Source organism: Hyperolius riggenbachi, chromosome 3 (genome assembly GCF_040937935.1).
Source record: "Hyperolius riggenbachi isolate aHypRig1 chromosome 3, aHypRig1.pri, whole genome shotgun sequence".
Lineage (NCBI taxonomy): Eukaryota > Metazoa > Chordata > Amphibia > Anura > Hyperoliidae > Hyperolius > Hyperolius riggenbachi.
Genome location: NC_090648.1, coordinates 351,062,149 through 351,082,565, shown reverse-complemented (window position 1 = coordinate 351,082,565; position 20,417 = coordinate 351,062,149). Strand labels below are relative to the sequence as shown.

The 20,417-nt window shown below is 43.3% G+C and overlaps 1 protein-coding gene across 1 annotated transcript in view; it reads right to left on the bottom strand.

Moving 5' to 3' along the window:
• The window catches only part of PRELID1 (PRELI domain containing 1), a 45,110-nt gene that overhangs the window by 10,515 nt on the left and 14,178 nt on the right, over nucleotides 1-20,417 (bottom strand). Inside the window, exons 2-4 of the mRNA XM_068277067.1 lie at nucleotides 13,744-13,974; nucleotides 12,769-12,994; nucleotides 6,264-6,377 (exon numbers count right to left, since the gene is read on the bottom strand). Coding sequence (XP_068133168.1) covers nucleotides 6,264-6,377; nucleotides 12,769-12,994; nucleotides 13,744-13,835 — 432 coding nt within the window. The 5' untranslated portion in view covers nucleotides 13,836-13,974. The remainder of the gene's footprint in view (nucleotides 1-6,263; nucleotides 6,378-12,768; nucleotides 12,995-13,743; nucleotides 13,975-20,417) is intronic.

The following is a 20,417-nucleotide window of genomic DNA, read 5'->3' as shown; positions in this document are numbered from 1 at the left end:
TCCTCTTTCCAATGATATTTAAATCGTCGCCCTACGCCTTTTAGTTTCCTCTATTTTTGAGATCGAAATCGCAGCCGCGGCAATTTCAATCGCGAAAATAGCGAAAACTGAAAGGCGTAGGGCAGCGATTTATATATCATTGGAAAGAGTAGAAAGGGAGCTTTAAAATGATATGCATCTTTCCATAGTTTTTGCACTGCTAGGAGTCCCTTTAAGTCAAAATTTAAAAAAATGACTTTTACTCACCTGGGGCATCCCTCAGCCCCCTGAAGCTGCATGGTGCCCTCGCAGTCGCAGCCTCACTCAGATCCTCCTGTCCCCGCCGGCGGCTACTTCCGGGTTCGTCGACAGCCGCTGACAGGCTGGGAACGCGAGTGATTCTCCGCGTTCCCAGCCGCTATATATCACCCTCTATGCTGCTATAGCGTATAACATATACGCTATAGCAGCATAGAGGGTGATATAGCAGCTGGGAACGCGGAGAATCACTCGCGTTCCCAGCCTGTCGGCGGCTGTCGCCGAAATTGGAAGTAGCCGCCGGCGGGGACAAGAGGATCGGAGCGAGGCTGCGAGGGCACCATACAGCTTCAGGGGGCTGAGGGATGCCCCAGGTGAGTAAAAATCATTTTTTAAATTTTGACTTCTGATTATCATTCTTAAAGGGATACTTGTCAGTGGAATAAAAGTGCCTACTAGTGGTCACCGGTGTGTGGTAAGAAATCTGAAACTTGGACTATTAGGGCTTGTTAACACTGCAGGCCTTTCGTTATTTTTTTAAGCACGGGCGATTTTTCAAAATCACCCTGAAAGCGTTTACTCAACGATTCTGTATGAGATAGTTCACATATGAGCGACACGTTTGCGTTCCGCTTTGTAAAGCGGTGCTTGAGCCATTTTTGAGGCGATTTCGCCTCAATGGAAGGTATAGGAAAAAAAACGCTCACAATACCGCTTTGTGGAGCAATTGCGTTCACGTTTTTAAAGAATAAATACATTGTATTCATACTTCTCCAGATCAAAGAGTTCACTTCATGACTTGCGTCAGGGAGTAAATTACCAAAACGCTTGGGAAAAATGCGGCGGAAACCGCTAATCACAAACACAAATCACCCACCCAAGCGCCGGGAATTGGAAAAAACAAAAAAAAACAAACACAAATTAGGCTTTTTTCTGGGCAATGGTTATTTTGAGCGATTATTTTCTATGCATTTCATAGGGAAAAATACACTTTCTCCAATGCCCCCCCGTATAGTTTTAAAGAAAACCTGTAACTAAAAAAAAAAAAAAAGTTCCCTTGGGGAGTACTCACCTCGGGTGGGGCAAGCCTCCGGATCCCATCGAGGCTTCCCCCGTCGTCCTGTGTCCCACGGCGGCAGCGATAAAGCTCCCCAAACAGCGGGATGTAAATATTTACCTTCCCGGCTACAGCACAGCCGCAGTATCGGCTCTCCGCTCGGAGATAGGCAGGAATAGCCGATCGCTGTCGGTCCGCTCTACTGTGCAGGTGCAAGTCTCCTGCGCCTGTGTAGTAGAGCGGACCCGACAGAGATCGGCTATTTCCGAGCAGAGAGCCACAACAGCGCCCAAGGTAAATATTGCACAGCCTGACAAATTGTCGGCTGTGTGCTCCGTGGGCTGCAGCGACACCGCCGTGGGACACAGGAGGACGGGGAAGCCTCAATAGGATCCAAAGGCTCCCCCCTACCAAGATGAGTACCCCCAGGGGAACTTTTTTCGATACAGAGTCTTTAAAATAAACAATGCTACTGTAAATAAAACCCACGCATTTGCACATCTGTCTCGGTTATTACGTTTAAATTATGTACCTAGTACAATGACAGTCTATTTGGAAATAAAGGTGTATTTCTTCTGTCTTGTAATTGATGGGTACAAAAAAAACAAAACAAAAAACACAAGTCCATAGTTAAAATAACAGTAATATACCCCTCTTTACATATATATTAAAAAAAAAAAAAAGCACAGACCCTAAGGTACACTTTTTTATTGTCACTTTTAAGTGTTTATGTTTGGTAAGTTTGGGGTGGGGATTTTGTTAAAGGGACTCCAAGCAGTGCAGTAACTATGGAATATTACAGTTAGACTTACTGGTAACTGTATTTCTAGACGTCATACGGGACACTGGAGATGAGGCTCCGCCCATCCAATCAGTGGAAACCACCTGAAAGAGTAAAAAGAGTATTAATAGCCCCCACCCTCCCCTGGCTCCTCAGTGTAATGCAAGTAACTTCCAACTAAAACACAGAGAAGAGGAGAGGAAATAAGACACCTCAAAAGAAGTGTAACCCATAAACCCCCAATGCAATAGCCGTAAGAGAGTGCGACAGGAATAGAGGTGGGTTGGTGTCCCGTATGACGTCTAGAAATACAGTTACCGGTAAGTCTAACTGTAATATTCTCTAGCCGTCATACGGGACACTGGAGATGATAAACAAGTAGTCTGAAAAGACATAACTAGGGAGGGCCACAACCCTGGAGCACTACTCTGCCAAAACAACACCGTACTATGCATAGGTCCTCAGAACCTTATGGGCAGTAAATTCCCATGCAGAACAGTTCTGCCACACAACCGCACTGGCCCTCAGAGCAGGATTGTCAACTCTGCTCTCCCTCTCTACAAGATTTTCAATCTCCACAGCCAGCATAGATAAAGTGCCGGCCTGTATATCAGACCAATTCGAAACAGGTTTGCAGACCAATTCGAAAGAGGCTCAAAGTTAAAATCAAACCAGACGAAGTCAAAACCGATAGAAAGTCATCCTCGAAAGACTGAAAGTCAAAATCGAAAGACTGAAAGTCATAATCGAAAGACTCAAAGTCATAATCGAAAGACTCAAAGTCATAATCGAAAGACTCAAAGTCATAATCGAAAGACTCAAAGTCATAATCGAAAGACTCAAAGTCATAATCGAAAGACTCAAAGTCATAATCGAAAGACTCAGTCATAATCGAAAGACTCAAAGTCATAATCGAAAGACTCAAAGTCATAATCGAAAGACTCAAAGTCATAATCGAAAGACTCAAAGTCATAATCGAAAGACTCGAAGTCATAATCGAAAGACTCGAAGTCATAGTCGAAAGACTCGAAGTCATAGTCGAAAGACTCGAAGTCATAATCGAAAGACTCGAAGTCATAATCGAAAGACTCGTAGTCATAATCGAAACATACTAAAAATCATAATCACAACATACTAAAAGTCATAATCGCAACATACTGAAAGTCATAACGTACTGACAGTTATAATCGAAACCGACTGAAAGTCGTAATCGCAACAGAATCTAAGTAAAATTCGAAACAAGGGACTCCCTGAAAACTAACCAGAGATTCATTTCTTGAAAGTTTCCATTACTCCTTAATTGTCAATCACCATCGCTTCAGTGCAGGTTTGACAAATCATCATGTTCTAATATTGGGGAAGCCAATTGCTGCCCCACCTGCTGCTTAACATTCACAGCTAGATCACATGGACACAGAGGATAGGAGAAAAGAAAAAAATATATACAGGGAAAATCACTCTCTAATACTAAAAATATGAGTGCACATCCCTGTAAAATGTTAGTTTCTGCATCTAGCATAGGAAACAAATGATTCCTTAAAACTGCTCAGGGCTTTCCTTACTCATCTCGTTATAATACTGGGGAAGCTTAATGTTGCAATAGCAAATTTTCGTTTTTGGCTTCTCCAAACATTATCCTATACCTCCCCCGCTTTTACTTTCAGCTTGCTATGATATAGATAGCGGGAAAGGATAAAACACAGGTGAAATCACACTCTAAACTGCATAATATGAGTGTATATCCCTGCAAAAAAACACTATCAGTGCACACACCTCATCTGCTGGAACAGACAAGGAAGCCTCATGCCTGTTATCCCATCTCTCCAGCATGGTCAATGCACTCACCTCTGCTGCTGGAACAGACTGGGAAGCCTCTTGCCTGTGATCCCATCTCTCCAGCATGGTTAATGCACTCACCTCTGCTGCTGGAAAAGACTGGGAAGCCTCTTGCCTGTGATCCCATCTCTCCAGTATGGTTAATGCACTTACCTCTGCTGCTGGACAGACTGGGAAGCCTCTTGCCTGTGATCCCATCTCTCCAGTATGGTCAATGCAGTCACCTCTGCTGCTGGAACAGGCTGGGAAGCCTCTTGTCTGTGATCCCATCTTTCCAGCATGGGGGAGAACAACAGGAGCAGTTCCATTTCTTATGCTGCCTAGTTCTCCTATATTAGACTCCCCCACCAGCGCCAGCTTCCCAACCATCGCTTGTGGCCCAGGGATTTCCTGCATGCGCAGTGCTGCCAAGAGGATGCCAAGCAGCTGGGGGAGAGTCCCACGATCCTTGCCCGCACAAATGCATACGGAGGGCAGAGGGATCGACATCCGAACACCGCGTTCGGCAGAAAACCGGGTGCATAAAGAGACGCCACTTAGCGTTCACAACGATCACCCAACACCCGGTCTTCTCTTGGCCTCACCACCTAGTGAAGCTAAAAAATAATAAAAACTAAGGGAGCTACTCCTCTTCGGTGTTTCCGGGACGGAAACCAAATTAAACTGAGGAGCCAGGGGAGGGTGGGGGCTATTAATACTCTTTTTACTCTTTCAGGTGGTTTCCACTGATTGGATGGGCGGAGCCTCATCTCCAGTGTCCCGTATGACGGCTAGAGAAAGATGCATACCATTTTGAAGCTCTCTTTCTCCTCTTGCCGGCAAATGCAAATTCGATCGCGGAAATAACGAAACCTAAAAGGCGTAGGGCGGCGGTTTATGTGTCATTGGAAAGAGGAGAAAGAGAGCTTCAAAATGGTATGCATCTTTCCATAGTTACTTGTATTACACAGGACGACTTTTCCCCAGCTCCATTCAGCTGCCGACTTTGGGGAAAAGTCGTCCTGTGTAATACAAGTAACTATGGAAAGATGCATACCATTTTGAAGCTCTCTTTCTCCTCTTTCTAACGACACATAAACCGCCACCCTACGCCTTTTAGTTTGATATTTTTGCGAACAAAACTGCGGAGGTCGCGATTTCGATCGCGAAAACTAAAAAAGGCGTAGGGCGGCGGTTTATATATCGTTGGAAAGAGAGCTTCAAAATGGTATGCATCTTTCCATAGTTTCTGCACCGCTCAGTCCCTGTAAGGTTTTAATTTTTTTTATGCTTTTTGGCCTCTATATGGCGCTAGACACTCTCCTGGAAGTTACCAGGAAGTGTTCAATAATTTTTTTATTTTTTTTTTAAATCTGGTTTTTACTTTCACGTTTATGAATGAACTTGCCTTGTGATTTGAGGCACGTTCATTTATTTTCAGCACTTCAATTTTCAACAATCCCCCCCCCCCCCGCTTTTGTGCCCGCCAGTAGCGAACGCCGAGCGTGCGCATCTGCTGCAAAATGACAGGTTGTGCATGTACGTCCTATCTGCCACACACAGGCACAAACTAGAAGTGCATATATGTCCAGTTTGTGTGAAGAGGTTTATGTGGTTTTTTTTAATGCCATTTCAGTTGACCCCAGGATACTACTGCAATTTTATGAAGTACTGGTATTTGGAATTACTTGTCAAATGCTTATCAAAGTTATAGGTTATGATTGCAAAAACAGATCCCTCAGATGCTTTCCCATTCTTGGGGGTCATTTATCAAGACAGGTGCAAATAAACCCACATCAACCAATCTGAAGCACCAGCTGAAATCGGAATTCTTTGATCAACAGCTCCCCTAGTTTTCTGTGCACCTGTCTTTATAAAGCAGTCACTATTTTTTTTTTCTTTTTCAGGAACTGGCTTTTATTTACATAAAACCACCATGGAGAAGGAATGCAGCAAAGTGAATGTTACTGTTCTGCTCTAATGAAAGCACTCTGGTCTCATGACTTATCCTTCTGTTAGTTTTGTCTCAGCTGCTCTTTGGCAGTGGCCCTTATTACAAGTCTGGCATGAATTTGGCCATTACTGGTATGCACATGAAATGGGAAGTGTAATGCAATGTGCTCATCAGTTGCTTTTAGGAAAAACTTACAAATACACTTGGAATGTGTGATCACTTTAAGCACATGAAGACTGCTTATTCATAGGCTCAGTTTCCAAACACGCTCAGCATGCCTAGCTTTTCAGGTATGTTATGTGGAATATGCCAACCTACCATTTTAGCCTCAGCTAATCAGTTAAATGAAAGCAGATTAAGCATTACAAAAAAGGTCATTACAAATGAAAGACAATAAGCAGACACACACAGCATCTCACCTGTATGGGTCTGCTAAAACCAAACACTCTTGAAGACACCCAAGCCTCTCTTTTAATTTCGGTCCAGCTTTTGTTTTCTGGGTTTTCACAGTATGTGCAGCGTTCCTCCACAGACTGTAAACGAAAGAGACAGAAAGAACCGTTTAAGCATGATGCTGAAAATCCTACTGAGCGAAGGAACACACTCGGCATAATCGCATGAGTTTTCCCCATAGCACATAGTGGAAAATGCATATGCGAGTCTGCCTAGTGTGCTCCTACCCTGAAGGCCAAAAAAAACTTTATACCTTTTCAGAATTCCCATGCATAGATATATGGATCTGACCGACTGACTGAGGGGACAGGGCCTTACTGTTACACAGCACTGACTGCCTGTTAAGCTGCAGAAACATGCATGGATAACGTGGTCTTGTCTATCCCCGAGACCTATGGTTATAACAACTATTCCACAGCATGCTCTTCCCTCCACAGCCAAGACCAAAGCATGTGACATGTTGCATCTCCGGTGCCACTTCCTGTAGTCTAACTGCCACTTGGTTAGTTTAGTGGTGCATTACAATGTCTATAGCAGCCAAGACTAGATAAGGAGACAATAGGTTAGCAGTTCTGGAAGCAGAACATCAGGCCTCTCCATTCATACAAAAATATGACGCTGTGTGGGGATGGGAAGCAAAACCTCATACGCAAGAGGGCACTTTTGTCATGCAGCAGGGATCAGTACAAGACCCCTTGAGCGTTAGTGCAGATGCATCACTAGCATCCAAGCTAGTGATGAGTCTTTTGTTATGCAGATGCAGAGAGAGCGAGTCACGGAGTAGCTTATAGATGTGGACAGCTACATCTTTAAATGTTGGTGGTCCGCATATAGAATAGCAGTGCTGGCACCACCCATCCACATGGAAGCCAGAAAGCAGTAATTCGCTGGTTTCCAATCAAATTCCACATCAGGTGCCAGTGCTGTCCACTGCAGGTTGTCACCTGGGTATGCTTCGCTGTCTGGCCCGCAAAGACTTCTACATCATTGTATGTATACTCCGGCCCCCCAGCAGTCGGAAGTATATTGACCCGGCCCTCAATCGAAAACGTTTGGGGACCCCTGCGATAGGGTGTTGGGGACACAAGCCGGATCTCTAACAGACATTGTGCAGCTGCTGAATTCATGTTAGGTTCTTGGGCATGTGAACCAAGCCTTAAAGGGAACTGAGCACATTCTCTTTCACTGGAATCTCTCCTGGCATAGAAGTGGCCATGTTCCCCCCCCTCCCCTTCCTTATTTACAGAAGTCAGAGATGCTATCTTGACACATTGACACACAGTGTCTTTGAAGAAACAGTCCTAATTACTCACCCCCTTTGTTGATGGAAAGGCATTGTTTACCTATTGGCAATTAGCTCAATAAAACAATTAGGTTCCTGAAAGCTTTGTGGATGGGCACGGTCGGGCAGGCCTGCTGAAACAGGCTAATAAAAGTACTTTGAATGTAAAATACAAGTTAGAATGAAAGTTTATTTTAATAATGAAACAGGTTGTCGGCATGCATTTTTCATGTGCTATAGAAATGTCCTGAGTGATAAAAAAGGTGCTCGGTTCACTTTAAGCTATGTACACACATAAATCTGTACATTTCTGGTCCAATCATGTCTGTTTTCTATCAGTTTTACCTGACTGGACTGGAAATGCACACCCATAGAAACAAAAAACTGATGCCAACTGTCAAAAACTGGCAGGACAGGACATCTTTTTGTGAGTGAACCAAGCTCTAGACTTGTAAAGTAGTACTGAACTAGTCAGGACAAGGGATAGTCAATGTGTTCTGGGCTGTGGAGTCCGAGTTGGAGCAATTTTAGGTACCTTGAGTCGGATTTGGAGGATTTTTGTACCAACTCCACAGCCCTGAATGAGTTGGATACATTAGTATGTATATTTTGCATGCAAATTTATGCAAGTTGAAAAAACACCAACTGAAGCCAAGGTGGGATTTGATTGGTCAATTGTCAAGCTCCATTGCATAATCCTGAATTATCCATTTGCATCTCATTAACCATCCCTAGTCAATTATGGTCCAGGGCTGTGGAGTCAGTACAAAAATCATCCGACTCCTTAAGGTGGGTACACACATCAGATAAAAAAAGTCTTTGGAAAATGAAAGACCACAGACCAATTTTACCCCCTTTCATGTAGGTATGAGAGCCATACCTACACAGTCTATTCTATGGAGCTGAACTCCCCATCAGACAGAAATCTTTGCAAGATGCTTCACACAAAGATGCTGTACACATTCAAAAGATCAGTATCTGCAAAAGATCCGTTCCTGCAAAATGCATTCATAGTCTATCTGCAGATCTCATACACACCTTGTTTAACGGAAATTCATCTGCAGATCAGACAATCATCTGCAGATCCAAAGATTCATCTTGGTGGATCTGATCTGCAGATAATTGTCCGTTAGGTGTATGAGATCTGTGTGTACCCACCTTGAGTCTAAGTTTTACAAAGGCTATGGATTTGGTAAAAAACCACCATCTGACTCCGACGTTTACCGAAAGCACTGACTCAGTCTCCAGGTATCCAAAATTGCTCCGACTCCACAGCCCTGGTATGGTCCAACTTTTTGTTTTTCTTATTCGGATGACTATGCTGTCGTTCAAGTCTCCTTCAGAAATCCACTACTTTGCCAAATCACACAATCAGGGGCCAGTCACAAATCAGCAGTGAAGTGCGTTTCATTTGCTCAATTCCTGACTGCATTTAACTTGCATGTATCGGCATACAAAGTAAGAATTATTAGCATCTCATTGGCCATCTCTATTCCTTCCCACTCTCTGCTGACCAGCAAGGACTGCATAAAACAATTTTACCTTATGGGAAATGCAGATTAAATTATTTCTCCGAGCACACGACCCATCAAATGGTAGCCACTAGTATGTCTCTGGTAGCCTGCATTCATGGTTCATGTGCTATACAACAAAGATCTTCATCACTATCCATACTTCCACATACAGGGCTAGCCTGCACACACAAATCTGACGGACTAAACACAGGCCACCATTTCTAATTCTATCAATGCACCACTCATAATGATTGGACTTGCTAAGTGTCAGAAGGGAGTTCTGCTGCAGAGTGCCCTCTAAAGCACATAACAGAATTATGAAAGGCTGTTAAAGGGGAACTTCGGCCTAAACAAACATACTGTCATCAAGTTACATTAGTTATGTTAATTAGAATAGATAGGTAATATAATCTCTTACCCACCCTGTTTTAAAAGAACAGGCAAATGTTTGTGATTCATGGGGGCTGCCATCTTTGTCATGGGGGCAGCCATCTTTTTGGTTGAAAGGAGGTGACAATGAGCAGGAGACACAGTTCCAACTATCCTGTGTCCTGATAACCCCTCCCAGCTGCATGCGATAGGCTTCAAATGTCAAATTCAATATGTAAAAAAAAAAAAAAAAAAAAAAAAAAATTGCACCAAAACAGCAGCAAGAGAACAACAAAATCAGAAATCCCATCATGCTTTGCACAGCATCAGGGGAAAAAAGCCCGGGCAGTTTTCTTCTGTGCAGCTAAAAATGAGGTTTGTATAAGAGAAACAAAGTTCGGATGCTGTGAAACTGTTAAAGAAACACAAAGCCTTTTCAGTGCTGCTGAGTCGATTTTTAGTCCGGATGTTCACTTTAAGCAACGATCATGCGGGGATGTGTAAATTATCAACTGGCACAGGAGGACCCAGGTTTACTTCAGTGTTCTCCCCAGAGCATATTAGCAGGGCGCGCCGCCCGGGTAAGATTAGCCGGCCATGTAGTATGAGTCAGGTGTCCGTCCACTATAGACCAGATTACGCCGTTTCATTATACATGCACGCACACTGCTATTAGTTCAGTGTTCTCCCCAGGCTCTTTTAGCCGGGTGCTGCACCCGGCTAGTTTTTCTGAGCACCCGGCTGTCATCGGCTCACCTCCTCTTATTCTGTAAACAGAGTTGATCACAGAAGCACCGGCCCTGCATTCTCTCATTTCGCCCCACCCGGCTACTTTTTCATGCCACCCGGCTGGAAATAAATTCTGGGGAGAACACTGTAGTTCCAGGGTGGGTGAAGGCTTTCTCTCCTTCCCTCTCTCCATTTAGACAGTCAACATGTTTACTCTTTGTTGCCTCCCTCCAGCCAGTAATAACGAGAGGCAGCCGAGTGCTCCCCGCCCCTCACAACTCCGTCCAGCCAGTAGCAGCTGTCACACCAGGGAGGAGAGATCATCCTTGCTTCACACGCAGAGCAGAAGAACGCACGGCAGGGGAAAGTGACACAGGGACAGCTCAGTCACTTACAAGTCACTCCAGCACGCCCCTTACTGCAGAGGACCTCTAATTAACACTTTCAGCTTTAATAGGCACCCAGGTAATTAAATTCCAGAAACGGCAAAGTAGTAGTACACAGAGCACAGTATAAATCACTCAGCAATTCAAAGAGGTCACTAAAGGAACGTGGCACCTTAATGGGCAGAAGTGTGTAAAAGTGTGTATCCAGGCAAAGAAAGAGTCAAGAATATCAAAGTGCCAAATTTTTCATTGTTCACTAAAACTGTCAGTCTCATAAGAATACCTATTAGAGAGGGGGGGGGGGGGGGGGGGAGAGAGTGTGTGACTGAGTGAGAGAGATTAGATTTACTTAGCTGGGACTTCTTCCAGCCCCTAGCAGTCTGTATCTGGTCCCTTCTGTGTTCGCGCTACCCTCCAGAAGATTCCCAGCCTCAGTTGGTTGCAGGCTACTGTGCAAGCAAAGTCTCATCTATGCACCTCTCTCGCTCATGCTCCTGTAGTCTGGAGCATTTTGCGATTATGTATGTGTGAACTGCACAAGCACAGAATCATCCTGGCCTCTGGAGCATGACAGAGAGGAGCAGACGTATCCGTGACCAAAGTCAGGGATCTTTCACGGGGACAGCAACAAACTGGAGTAGATTGGAACTACAGCAAGGGACCTGATTGCTGGAACAAGCCCAAGCTAAGTAAATCTACCCCCCACGAGCAGCGCGATAACTTGTAAATCGCAGTGCCCATTTCCCACTGGCTTGCATAGTTTATTCCGAATCGCAACAGTCATGCGATGGTGCTCTGTTACCAGCAGCTATACCGTGCAATCACAGGTAGTGGGAATTGTAGGTAGCGTGATGGTAGCGCGATTGCGATCACGCTTTCTAGTGGAAAAAGGGCCCTTACTTCTCCACCCAGCTACTTTTTCATGCCACCCGCCTGAAAAAAAATTCAGGGGAGAACACTGACTTCATATAACTTTTCTTGCTACAATATGAGAAGGCTAGTAAGGCCTCGTTCACACTATGCGCACTGCCGTGCAAATTTCGACAGAGTGTGTGGTGTGTGATCAGCAAGAACATTAAAAGTGCATAGACAGCACTTCTGACGTCCAGACTATGAACTTCGCTACAGCACTGCTGCATGCATTTTTGGAAAAGCGCATCGCTGCTCCCATTTACTGTAGTGAGCGTGGCTGGATGGTGTAATGGTTAAGGGCTCTGCCTCTGACGCAGGAGACCAGGGTTCGAACCCCGGCTCTGTCTGTTCAGTAAGCCAGCACCTATTCAGTAGGAGACCTTAGGCAAGTCTCCCTAACACTGCTACTGCCTATAGAGCGCGCCCTAGTGGCTGCTGCTCTGGCGCTTTGAGTCCGCCAGGAGAAAAGCGTGATATAAATGTTATTTGTCTTGTCTTGTCTTGTCATGAATGGGATCAGCAACGCAGATGGCGTGTGAGCAGGTGTGCTTGTGTCCCGAACACGGCCATACGAATTGCCTAATGTGAATGAGGCCTAATTAGTGATTTTTCACCAGAGGACAGAAGATCACTTTAGGGAAGCCAATGTTGGTTATATAAAGGTTGCAGACTAGAAATCTACACTGAAATCCTGTATTTTCTTCAAATGGTAGCCAGTCCTCCTGGCCATATTAATGCTGCTGCTTTAAAGCGGATCCAAGTTGAAAAACTAACTATAACAAGTAACTTGTCTATATAGCTTATCTAAAGTTTAGATAGTTTACACAGCAAATCTGGCTGCAAACAGCTTAAATAGAAAATTATTATTTCTTCCTGTGATACGACAGCAGCCATGTTGTTTGTAAACATTACACAGTGGCAGGCTTATCTGTATCTTGATCACTAAGACTGTGAAAAAAACCTAATCCCCCCCTCCGCCTCTGAAATCAATGGCTAGTAACACCTCTTCCTCCTGCCCAGACTGAGCTCCCATGAGCCCTTGCTACTGCCAAGGCTCTCTGAAAACCTGTGGGCATGGTTTTTTTTATTTTATAGGGAATTAGAGTATTAAAACAAAACCAAAAAAGTATTTGGCTTGAGGAATGCCCTATAAACCATAGGAAATAAACACAATTATGCAATGAGTAAAAGTACACCTCGGATCCACTTTAACAACCTTGAAGACCTCCAATCTGCAAGCTTACACTTTACATTCAGCATAGCATAAGCTCTTGCTTACCATGACCATACTGTGATTTATGTTCCAGGTATAGGTTGTCATGGTTTTCCTGTGAATATCAATGACTGAGTCTTCTAAAATGTACACAGCATGGGCCACATTTGCTGGGAAGAAGCGCTCTGCCCACCGTGGCAGGCGGTTGGTCTTTGTTAAAAGTCTTCTGGTTAGCAGCTTGTGGTCATCAGTTACCTCACGGTAAAGAATGTCTTCAGTCAGGACATGTTTGCTGTATGCCAAAAAGTAAGAAGAGTTATAACAAAACACGGTATAAACTATATGGCACAGTATAAACAGTTATTCAACAGACAAAACAATGCAACTCTTATGTGCACTGAATAGCAACCTTCAAAGTTATTAAATTTAACACACAGCTTTGACAGCCTTTTCTTAACCTCCTTAACGGTAGCGGTCAGGCTCGGGCTGGAAATCCGCAGCACAGAGCGGTAACCCCGATACTGAACCCGGGTTCTATCACTTGGAGTAGCTCTGTATTGAGCACTCCATAGTGTGTTTTTTCTGATTAAATTCAGGTATACAGTTGAATATTAGGCGCGTATTAATTTAATATATATATATACTTATTGTGAATATGCATCTTTATTGTGATTATGATTGGCAGCATGACCGATTTTAATTGTTTTTAAACCATTGTTCTATAGTGATTTATTACAAATTGATACTAATAAATATTGTACTTTTTGAATACTACAATTGTGTGGTGCTGTTTAAAAGGACTACATGTGCACTGCTTGCTACATTATTTCTGCATTCAGAATTCCAGTACTGCACATAATCTATACAACTGAACAAAAGAAAATGTGGCAAAAAAGTTTTTTTTCCAGCAGGGTTAAAGCCAAACAAATAAAGACATGACAACTTCCCTTTTTCATACAACACCTGCAGCTTGCTGACAATAGTCAACAGTATAAGGAATGCAGGAAACCTGAGGCTTATGTGTTTTATAGCTTTGCTTACCTGTGTGGATTCGGATAGCGCTGCCAAAAAGCAGTGAACACTTGGTCCCATGAGCTCTTCAGCTCATTCATGCCTAGAAAGTACTTCACCATTGTTCCCAAAGAAGCACTGCGCCAAACTAGGTGGACTCAGGAAACCATCAGAGGGTGGCAGTGATGGAGGTTGAAGGTCACCTGGAGAAACCGTGTGGATCCAGCTCGAAGCCGGAGTTTTTCTGTCCTAATGGAGGTACTGCAGAGAAAAAAAAAAGCCAAGACATTTGTGCTAAGTATAAACCAGCTACGCAGATTCATCGTTAACTACATTTAGTCAATTGTTGACTACATCTAGTATACATATGCCCCGTCTAAAGGTGGCCACTAACGATACAATTTTTATAATCATTTACAAACAATTAGTAGTAAGAACGTGGGGAATTGATCATTTGGGACCACTATTGGACAAAAAAAAAAAATCTAACCAAGGATTTAATTTATCTGATGTTGTCCATTAGTGGCCCCAAACGATCATTTCCAATCGTTCAGATGAAGAATCGTTCGTAAACGATTGTGTACCCGAGATAAAGAAAAATAAGTTATACATACAGTACAGACCAAAGGTTTGGACACACCTTCTCATTCAAAGAGTTTTCTTTATTTTCATGACTATGAACATTGTAGATTCACACTGAAGGCATCCAAACTATGAATGAACACATGTGGAAGTATAGTACATAACCAAAAAGTGTGAAGCAACTGAAAATATTGTCATATTCTAGGTTCTTCAAAGTAGCCACCTTTTGCTTTGATTACGGCTTTGCACACTCTTGGCATTCTCTTGATGAGTTTGAAGAGGTAGTCACCTGAAATGGTCTTCCAACAGTCTTGAAGAAGTTCCCAGAGATGCTTAGCACTTGTTGGCCCTTTTGCCTTCACTCTGCGGTCCAGCTCACCCCAAACCATCTCGATTGGGTTCAGGTCTGGTAACTGGAGGCCAGGTCATCTGGCGCAGCACCCCATCACTCTCCTTCCTAATCAAATAGCCCTTACACAGCCTGGACGTGTGTTTGGGGTCATTGTCCTGTTGAAAAATAAATGATTGTCCAACTAAACGCAAACCGTATGGAATAGCATGCCGCTGCAAGATGCTGTGGAAGCCATGCTGGTTCAATATGCCTTCAATTTTGAATAAATCCCCAACAGCGTCACCAGCAAAGCACCCCCACACCATCACACCTCCTCCTCCATGCTTCATGGTGGGAACCAGGCATGTAGATACCATCCGTTCACCTTTTATGCGCCGCACAAAGACATGGTAGTTGGAACCAAAAATCTCAAATTTGGACTAATCAGACCAAAGCACATATTTCCACTGGTCTAATGTCCATTCCTTGTGTTCTTTAGCCCAAACAAGTCTCTTCTGCTTGCTGCCTGTCCTTAGCAGTGGTTTCCTAGCAGATATTCTACCATGAAGGCCTGATTCTCACAGTCTCCTCTTAGCAGTTGTTCTAGAGATGTGTCTGCTGCTATAACTGTGTGGCAATGACCTGGGTCTCTAATCTGAGCTGCTGTTAACCTGCGATTTCTGAGGCTGGTGACTCGGATGAACTTATCCTCCACAGCAGAGGTGACTCTTGGTCTTCCTTTCCTGGGGCGGTCCACGTGTGAGCCAGTTTCTTTGTAGCATTTGATCGTTTTTGAGACTGCAGTTGGGGACACTTTCAAAAGTTTTCCCAATTTTTCAGACTGACTGACCTTCATTTCTTAAAGGAATGATGGCCACTTGTTTGTTTGTCTTTACTTAGAATTTGTATTATGGCAACAAAAAAGCAGCTAACAGTCTATTCAGTTGGACTATCAGCTGTGTATCCACCTGACTTCTCCACAACGCAACTGATGGTCCCAACCCCATTTATAAGGCAAGAAATCCCACTTATTAAACCTGACAGGGCACACCTGTGAAGTGAAAACCATTTCAGGTGACTACCTCTTGAAGCTCATCAAGAGAATGCCAAGAGTGTGCAAAGCAGAGATAAAAGCAAAAGGTGGCTACATTGAAGAAACTGGAATATGACATTTTCAGTTGTTTCACACTTTTTGGTTATGTACTATACTTCTACATGTGGTAATTCATAGTTTGGTTACCTTCAGTGTCCATAGCCATGAAAATAAAGAAAACTCTTTGAATGAGGTGTGTCTGTACTGTACCTGGGGCTTCCTCCAGCCCCTTCAGGGTAATCGGTCACACGTCATCCTCCGCTGCCACCTGGATCCTCAGCTAATTGCCAGTAATTCAGCCATTCAGGACAGCCCAGCCGGGGAGTGCTCTGCGCAGGATCCAGGCAGCAGAGGAGTGTGTGCGTGTGTGTGTGGTGTGTGTCAGACCATTTCATGCGGTCCTATAACATGTGGCACAACTACAGTCAAAAAGCATGTCTGTACAGCACTTAATCCTGCAACTGTCTAACGACTGTTAAAGGCAACACACCCTGAGCATGTGAAAGTGGCCTACAATAAAAAAGGAAAAACATAAAATATAAAAAAAAGTGAAAAACTAATAGGCAGCATGTGTACAATGGGCATGAGGGGTTCAGAACCGGCCCATGCCAGCAGAAGGAAGAGCTTCCTTTTACTAGGCATGCACGGTTTGGAACTTGCAAATGCCCACTGTCTATGTGCCCATACATGGCAACAGGCACTTCTGGCCAATAATAAAATGGAGCAAACCGAAGAATGGGAGGGACCCCAAAGGCAGCGAGCAGTGGTAAGATATTTAGCAAAAAGTTATTTATTCCTCACATTTTCAATACATAGAGTCACATCAGATGTACTTTAAAAATGGGCTTCTAAGTTACCAAGTCTGAATTAAAGGGACACTAGTGAAAGTGAAAACATCCAATTAAAAAAAAAAAAAATGTATTTGTGAGCGTTTTGCATTTTTCCTATACCTTCCATTGAGGCAAATCGCATCAAAAATGGCCCAAGCACCGCAAACAAACCGCTCAGATATGAACTCTCTCAGAGAATCATTGCACAAGCGGTTTCAGGGTGATTTTGCAAATTGCCCGCACTTACATTTTTACAAAAACACCTATAATGTGAACAAGGCCTAAAAGCCATTTTTCTTTGATTTTTTTCAAAATCAATTTTCTCAAAAACTACTAGTCCAATTCGAAAAAAAAAAAAAATGTTATGACTTGTTCCAGTGGAAACACAGAATCCATGCCGTTCGTATCGGCAGGTAGTTCGTAAGTCGGGGACTACCTGTACTTGAAATTATACTTTATTTACACAATTCCTGCAATTGTACAAATGCAATTGAAATAGTATCCAAAACCAAATTACATATAAGCCATGTGCATGGACTCTGTATGCTCTCCCCGTGTTTGTGTGGGTTTCCTCTGGCCACTCATTTTCTCCCAACTAAAACTGGTAATTTAACTGCAGCCCCCAAATTGGCATTGAACTATTTTACAGGGCTGTGGAGTCGGTCCAAAAATCCACCGACTCCGACTCCTCTAATTTGCATATTACAATTTTGTTGATTAAAAGTATGTAACATGAAATTCGTCACTTAACTGCCAACACTTAGGAAGTTTACAAGACAACTGAAGTGAGAAGGATATGTAGACTACTATATTTATTCCCTTTAGACTAAAACTAGTCCTTGGTAAGAGTACTTGTAAAAGGTACAAACCGGAACAAAGAACATCTATCAGGCCCTAGGCAATGTAAGTGTGGGTACATGTAAGAATGAGGTGCAGGTACTCTGCAGGGGAATGAGGAGATTCTTCCTCTATTACACATTCTTCATGCACAATCTGAACAAGGTTTATGGGTGACAGACAACACCTCTGTGTTCAATGTGCACAGCATTCTCAGTGGATTCCCTGCAGCTCTGTGGGGAGTGCATATGTAGAGTATAGTACTACTGTGTAACAAAGTAAACCTGAGACAGATGAAATTAAAGTTTTATACATACCTGGGGCTTCCTCCAGCCGCCTTCAGGATAATCAGTCCCTTGTTGTCCTCCTCCACCACCTGGATCTTCTGCTATGAGTCCAGGTACTTGAGCCAATCGGGCGTAGTGCGCATGCACACACTCCACCGCCAGGAGCATACTACACCTGCGCAGCACTATTGCGCAGGTGCAGAATGTTCCTGGCTGTGGTAACGGCATGCGGCCGGACAGCGCTGACTGGCTGAATTACCAGGACTCATAGCAGAAGATCCGGGTGGTGGAGGACAGTGAGGGACTGATTAGCCTGAAGGGGGCTGGAGGACGCCCCAGGTATATATAAAACTTTACTTTTCATCCGTCTCAGGTACCCTTTAATTTGTAGTCACCAAACCAAATTTTAACATATCAAATTATTTGATTTCATGAGCAAAGACAGTGCATACATTTGCATAAATCAGCATCAGTGCAGAATTATTTCCATCTCGTTGACCATCTCTATTAGTGACACAGCTACACATCAGGCTTTATTCTTACAGCATAGATGCTATTTAGTATATATCAGAGATTCCTGTGTACACATCATATATATACAGTCACAATCAGATATGTATATCTGACCTTAAAAATACGGGGACTGCTTTATTGAAGCAGCACAAGTAACTAATTTTGATTGGTTTATTTCATTTTTGTGGACTAAGCACAGCTATTACTGTATATATACATTATTTTTAATGACTATTATCTGAGAAATAGAACATTTTATCATATTTTCTATTTTAATTACAGTTACAAATACATTAGGAGTCGGAGCATTTTTTCCTGACTCCGACTCCAGGAACCCAAAATTGCCCGACTCCACGACTCCGACTCCACAGCCCTGCTATTTTAGGGATATTAAAATGATGCCCATGGCAAGGACTACACTGCAGGCAGGGATGAATTGTTATTAATGTTTTCTGTGAAGTGCTGCAAAAAATGCAGGGCTGTGGAGTCTGAGCTGAAGCAAGCTTGGGTACCTGGAGTGGACCCTATTGGAATGTGGGAGTGCGAGGTTTCATAAACTGAACTCCTTAGGCCTGAAAAAATATCAGCACTATTTTTTTTTTGCAGCACTTAACAGGGAAGGCTAATATTCCTCCATGTTCAGATATCCTATATAATAAAGCCCTAATGTCCCTGCGTCCGTCCCAGTGTCAGTGCTTTTTTGCACTGCGCATGTGCAGGGACAGAAGCAGAGACACTGCATAAAGCCGGAGGAGGACGGGGCCAGAAGGGGCAGGCGTACGCGCCGGTATTAGTGACAGACCTAGCTTGTTTTTTTAAACAGGCTAAGTCACTAGTTTACTATAATGGTTCATGGTCATTAGATATCAGCTCTAAAGAAATACAAAATAGTACTCGAAATAATAATACAGTAATAATCGTCCACAAGTGTTTATATGGACAACTATAAAATTCATCCTTACAAGAAAAATAGAAGTATGGGTAGTGTTCCACTTTCCAATGCAAATCCACTCAAAGGTTTTCTGTTTTGCATAGTAGGAAAATGTAACCATTGCAATCATGTTTACACTCATTTAAATCTCTGGAAGGAAAAATAAAATTTCCCTTACATCCTACCTCACTGACAACGTCACACAATGAAGAGAGAGAAGTGAATCTCTCCAATTGGGATACAGAAAAAACATACAACTTTAGCACTGTATATCTAACCATGTGTGAGGTTACAGATTACCCAGCTCCTGGTGATCCAAAACTCCTAAGAGTGTGTAAGGAGCTACAGAGCTACAAAGGACCAAAAAGCCATCTTTCTAATCTGAGGTTCTAAGGCCCAGTGCACACCAAAATCGCTAGCAGATCCTCAAAACGCTAGAGGTTTTTGGAGCAGATTTCAGAGCGATTCTAGGCATGTTTAGAGACGTTTTCTAAACATGCCTAGCGGTTTTTGGAGCGTTTTTGTGTAGCAGATTACAAATATTGCTACAGTAAAAGCTGTTACTGAACAGCGAATGTAACAAAAACGCCTGGAAAACAGCTCTGATCTAACGTTTTTCCAGAGCGGTTTGAGCTTTTCCTATACTTTACATTGAGACAAACGCTTCTGCAACCCGCAAAAGTGCTGCAGGACCCACGTTTGCGATTTGCTAAAAACCGCAAACCGCTGGTGTGCACCAGCCCATTGAAATACATTAGCCAAGCGTTTTCACAGGCGGCAGCGGTTTGCGGATCGCCTCATAAACCGCTTGGTGTGCACCAGGCCTAACAGTTGCCTCCACTGAGAAAACACTTTTACTTGCTGTCAGAGATACAGGATAAACAAAAGTTTGCTTTCCTAAAACAGAAAGAATTTGCGATAATTCAGGTTAGAGTGAGCTCGAGATGTCTCCCAGGCACCACTGCTGAATATATGCAAATTAACCATTGTACCCTTAGAAGCTAAACACACCTCCAGAACCGCTGGAATGCAATGATGTGTCAGCTTGTTAATGTGTACAGAGCCATAATAATCCAACATGCATACAGGCTGTTTCGGATTGTTTGATCCTCATCAGTGCATGGCATGGATTAATTTGGCACTATGGAGTAGGGCTTGTAAATCCGAGAGGCACAGACTAACCAGCAAGCTCATGGTGACCCAGAACTCATTGGGGTGTGTAAGGGACTACAATGGTCCTAAAAGCCCCCTTACTAAGATGTTAAGAAAAACAAAAGTTTGCTTTCCTAAAACAGAAAGA